Genomic DNA, 4,257 nt, shown 5'->3' with positions numbered 1-4,257 from the left:
TATTAAAAGTTCATCCACAAAAAATTAAATTTTTTAACTTGCGAATAATTAAATATAAATATTTTAAATGTGATAAAGTCTAGCTAAAAGTAACGAATATATGGATCTAAAAATTGAATTTTAAACTCATTTTTTGTCGAAAATATTTTTATAGTATTGTAAACATGTTTACAAAATAATTATTTAAAAATATATTGATGTTCCAACAAAAAACTAAAACTATTTACATGGTAATTTATAGAAACTAAAAAATATAATTTTTTCGCTAAAACGAAATTTTAAAATTTTATAAAACTTAAAAACATATTTAATCTTTAAAATCACTTTAAACATTGAAAACACATTTAAAAATGTGTAATATTTTTGTATAAATTGATAACATTAAAAGAAACATACATAAAATATAATTTAAAACAATGGAGTACATGAAATATTCAAACTCACATTTATTCTCAATTAATTACATTGTAATGAGAGTAATCTAGAATCCTGCGGTTCTTTTGACATTTGCAAAGGCAAACAAAAAAGGGTTCAAAGCATGACATGATAAATGAATAAAGACACATAAAGGGCATTTAAGTATTTTAACTATTCAACATTTATTTATATATACACAACCAAAAACAGTGTTACTGTATTCCATGTACTTTACTCACATCATCAACATATATATAATTATTTTACTTACCTAGGTTTCATCATATCTTTCAAACAAAATTAAAAAAACAAAACAAAAACATTATTTTTTTTTCTTTCTTCCACATTGGAATGGAAGATCAACAACAACAACAACAAAATGTTCAATCTCAGATTTCCAATACCAATAATCCAAACACTGAAAAGAGTGAAAGTACTGTGAGGTCAAGATGGACACCAAAACCTGAACAAATCCTTATACTTGAATCCATCTTCAATAGTGGAATGGTTAATCCACCAAAAGATGAAACTGTTAGAATAAGAAAACTTCTTGAGAAATTTGGAAATGTTGGTGATGCTAATGTTTTTTATTGGTTTCAGAATCGTCGTTCTCGTTCTCGTCGCCGCCAAAGGCAGATGCAAGCTGCTGCTCAAATAAGCAGCAGCGGTGCAAATCCATACCACCAATACCAAAGCAGCAGCAACACCAACAGTATTTCTCCATCTGTTGGTGCGTCTGCAATTGGTTTTGGTGGTTCATCTTTTACTATGAATTCTTCTTCTAGTAATTCGTCTTATAATAATAACAACTTTTCGGGTTCTTCATCGTCGTGTGGTGTTGGTGTTGGTGCTGGTGTTGCTGAAGAAGGGTTTGGTGGTTTGTTCTTAGGTTCTTCTCAAATTAATTTCCCTGAAATTGATCAAACTTCTTCAGCTGCTTCTTCAGCTTTGTTTCCATCTGATCAGGCTTCAAATTTCAACTATCACTCAGGTGTGTGATTTATTTAGTTATTGCATGGTGTTATAATTATAAACCTAGCTAAGATTTTTTATTAAAAAAATAAAGATTTTAGCATGAAAACTTTTCAATTTTTTTTCTACAATTTCATCTTTAATTTATTTTTATCTTTGAGTAAAGAATTACAAATTAAATCGAGTGAAAGGAATACTATATAAAATATGTTTATAATTTTTTTTTTCATATTGTTGTCTCAAAATTTATTAGGTTCCTTAGATGAATTTAGTGAAATTTCTTCAAATTTTTTTAATCATTATATTAAAACCCTCTTTTTAGAAAAAATGTGAAAATTTTCATCTAATTTGCTTCAAGACAAAACCCCTTTTGAGGACAAAAACGAGTACTAGAATCTATATATATTATTTTTCAAGAGTTATATTAATTTAATGCTTATGTCTAGGTATTAGTCTCTTTTCAATATTGAGTTTAAGTTTGGAATGATTATTATAATAAACTCTAAAACAAAAAACTTTTCTTAAATTCTTTGACAAAATTGTAGATTCATATTGTCCTATTAGTTTTTTTTTTAATAAATATTTTTTTTTACTTTATGGTTGATTAATTTTGAGGGTGATGAAAGAATTAATAAAGTGTGAATCTACTTGATGATTTGACAGTTCCTAAGATTAAATGAAAAGCATGAAATTTGTACTTTCTTTTCCGGAAAAACATGACTTCACTTTTCTTGTTGCAGTTTCTGTTCTTCCATTTTTATTCCTTTATCATACTTTTTTTCTGGGTTTCATCCAAAATTCTTTAATTAAACAAACATTTCAAAACCCTAGATTATTTTTCTCTTTTTTTTTTAATTTTTTTTTTTAAATTTTCCTTATTATGTTACTCTCATCTAGACAATTAAGATTGAACAAGTATATATGATGATTGATTTAGATAATTTTCTTGATGTTATAATTTCAAACATCATTTTCCATATTATACCAAATTCATGAATGTTTTTTTTCCTATGAACTCTTCTTTAATATATATGAATTATTTTTTGTATGAGATTCTGTGCCCTTCAATTTGTCTTCCCGAGGCAAGACAAATAGATCCAGCAAAGGGGAGGTTACAGTGTAACAATTAATACAATCATAATTCTAAAAAAACAAGGTTTCAAACTATTGCAAAAAAAAAAAATTAATTGGTAATTTTGGTTAATTGTGATGTTTGATTAATATTGTGAGAAATTGAGATTAAAAATGGTTGATTTGGCCGAAACTACAATTGTAATGTTATTGAGAGATCTTGAAATTTTTGTTTAAAATAATTACTTTGTTTATAATTATGTTATTAATTATTGAACCATTATATTAAAATAGAATTTCATTAAAAGAATTGTTTTTTATTACATTTTTTATATATAAATTGTAATGGTTTATTTTTTGTTTATAATAATTTATTGATGCTCTAATTTTTGTTTATATTAATGTTTTTGGATAGGATTTGGGGGGAGTAATATTTCAGGTTTGATCACAGTTTTCATCAATGGAGTTGCAACAGAAGTTCCAAGGGGTATAATAGACATTAAAACAATGTTTGGTGAAGATGTAATGTTAGTTCATTCTTCTGGAGTTTCAGTTCCAACCAATGAGTTTGGTTTCTTGATGCAGAGCTTGCAGCATGGTGAAAGCTACTTTCTGGTTAGCACATATAATTAATTAATATTTCAATGTTTTAAAAAAAAATTAATAACATAAAATATTAAGTCAATATTTATTAGTTTTTTTACTAATAATACTTTTATTTAATTAAATTGAATATTTTGTTTAACTAGTTCACTACTTGATTACAAAAAAAAATTACTTCACTCTTATTACTTTCAATTGCTTGAATTAATATGGATATTTTAGTCTTAACACATTATTGTATTATAAAAATTAACACAACTTTTCATTTGTAAAAATATAGTTTGTTTTTCCTTTGTTATTATATATGGACATAGGTTTTTTATGGTTAGAAAAACCTTGCAATTATCTTGACTATTTGATGAAGATAAGATGCTTAGTATACTAAATTTCACGAAATTAACTTTAAAATGAAATTTAAAATATGAGGTGTTTGATCTTCATCTAATATAACACATATTCACATTTGTGAAGATGTGAAGCGTGTTAAAGTATAAATACAAAGAACGCGGAAAATTTAATTTTGTCATTTATTTTTTAGTGTTTCCTAAGAATTTCTTCGTCAAAATTTATTTGACATTTAATGTTATAACATTTGAGTTCAATCCCTAACTTGCAGTGCGTATGCAATAAGTTTGATTGGGAAATGTCGTCATTTTCTTAAATGAATATTTGTTTGTACCTTCAAAGATTAATATCTAATTTTGGACTAATGGACACCTTGGCCAGCATATAATAATAGTGAAAAGTATAATAAAAGAATTATTTAATGTGTTATGATGTAGTAAAAAGGAAAATGAAAATCCAAATTAAACAAAAATTATTTTGTTTAAACATCAAACAAAATGAGACAAAGAGTTTTATTTTGTGTTGGAAAAGGCATAACTTTGGAAGGTTTGTGTGAACCTAAATAAAGTGTTTGAGATAAATGTTTTGGTGTTTTTGTTACAGGTTTCAAAGCAAAACCAAGTATGAACAAATGAACAAGTAGCACAACAATGGACAAATATTATGGAAGCTTCCTTTATATGTTTCTTCAATATATTATATTACCATCTCTTTTTTTTCTTCTTCATTCTCTTAATCTTTGATATGTGGTTCAAATATTAGAGTTCTACTATGTGATTATAGAAGTCTATATCTATATCTATTTAACAATTATATAAACCTAAAGATCTTATCCTTGTTTACAAACAT

At 25.7% G+C, this 4,257-nt stretch overlaps 1 protein-coding gene across 1 annotated transcript; it reads left to right on the top strand.

Annotated features, from left to right (window-relative positions):
- Positions 1–674: 674 nt before the first annotated feature.
- Positions 675–4,257, top strand: LOC101496040 (WUSCHEL-related homeobox 11-like). The gene is made up of 3 exons (XM_004489608.4): positions 675–1,408; positions 2,876–3,075; positions 4,012–4,257. The coding sequence occupies exons 1-3, from the start codon at positions 769–771 to the stop codon at positions 4,033–4,035; spliced, it is 864 nt and encodes a 287-aa protein (XP_004489665.1). The 5' UTR covers positions 675–768; the 3' UTR covers positions 4,036–4,257.

The sequence above is a fragment of the Cicer arietinum genome, chromosome 2 (genome assembly GCF_000331145.2).
Source record: "Cicer arietinum cultivar CDC Frontier isolate Library 1 chromosome 2, Cicar.CDCFrontier_v2.0, whole genome shotgun sequence".
NCBI lineage: Eukaryota > Viridiplantae > Streptophyta > Magnoliopsida > Fabales > Fabaceae > Cicer > Cicer arietinum.
The sequence above is the reverse complement of the archived record's forward strand: the minus strand, read 5'-3'. Positions and strand labels throughout refer to the sequence as shown.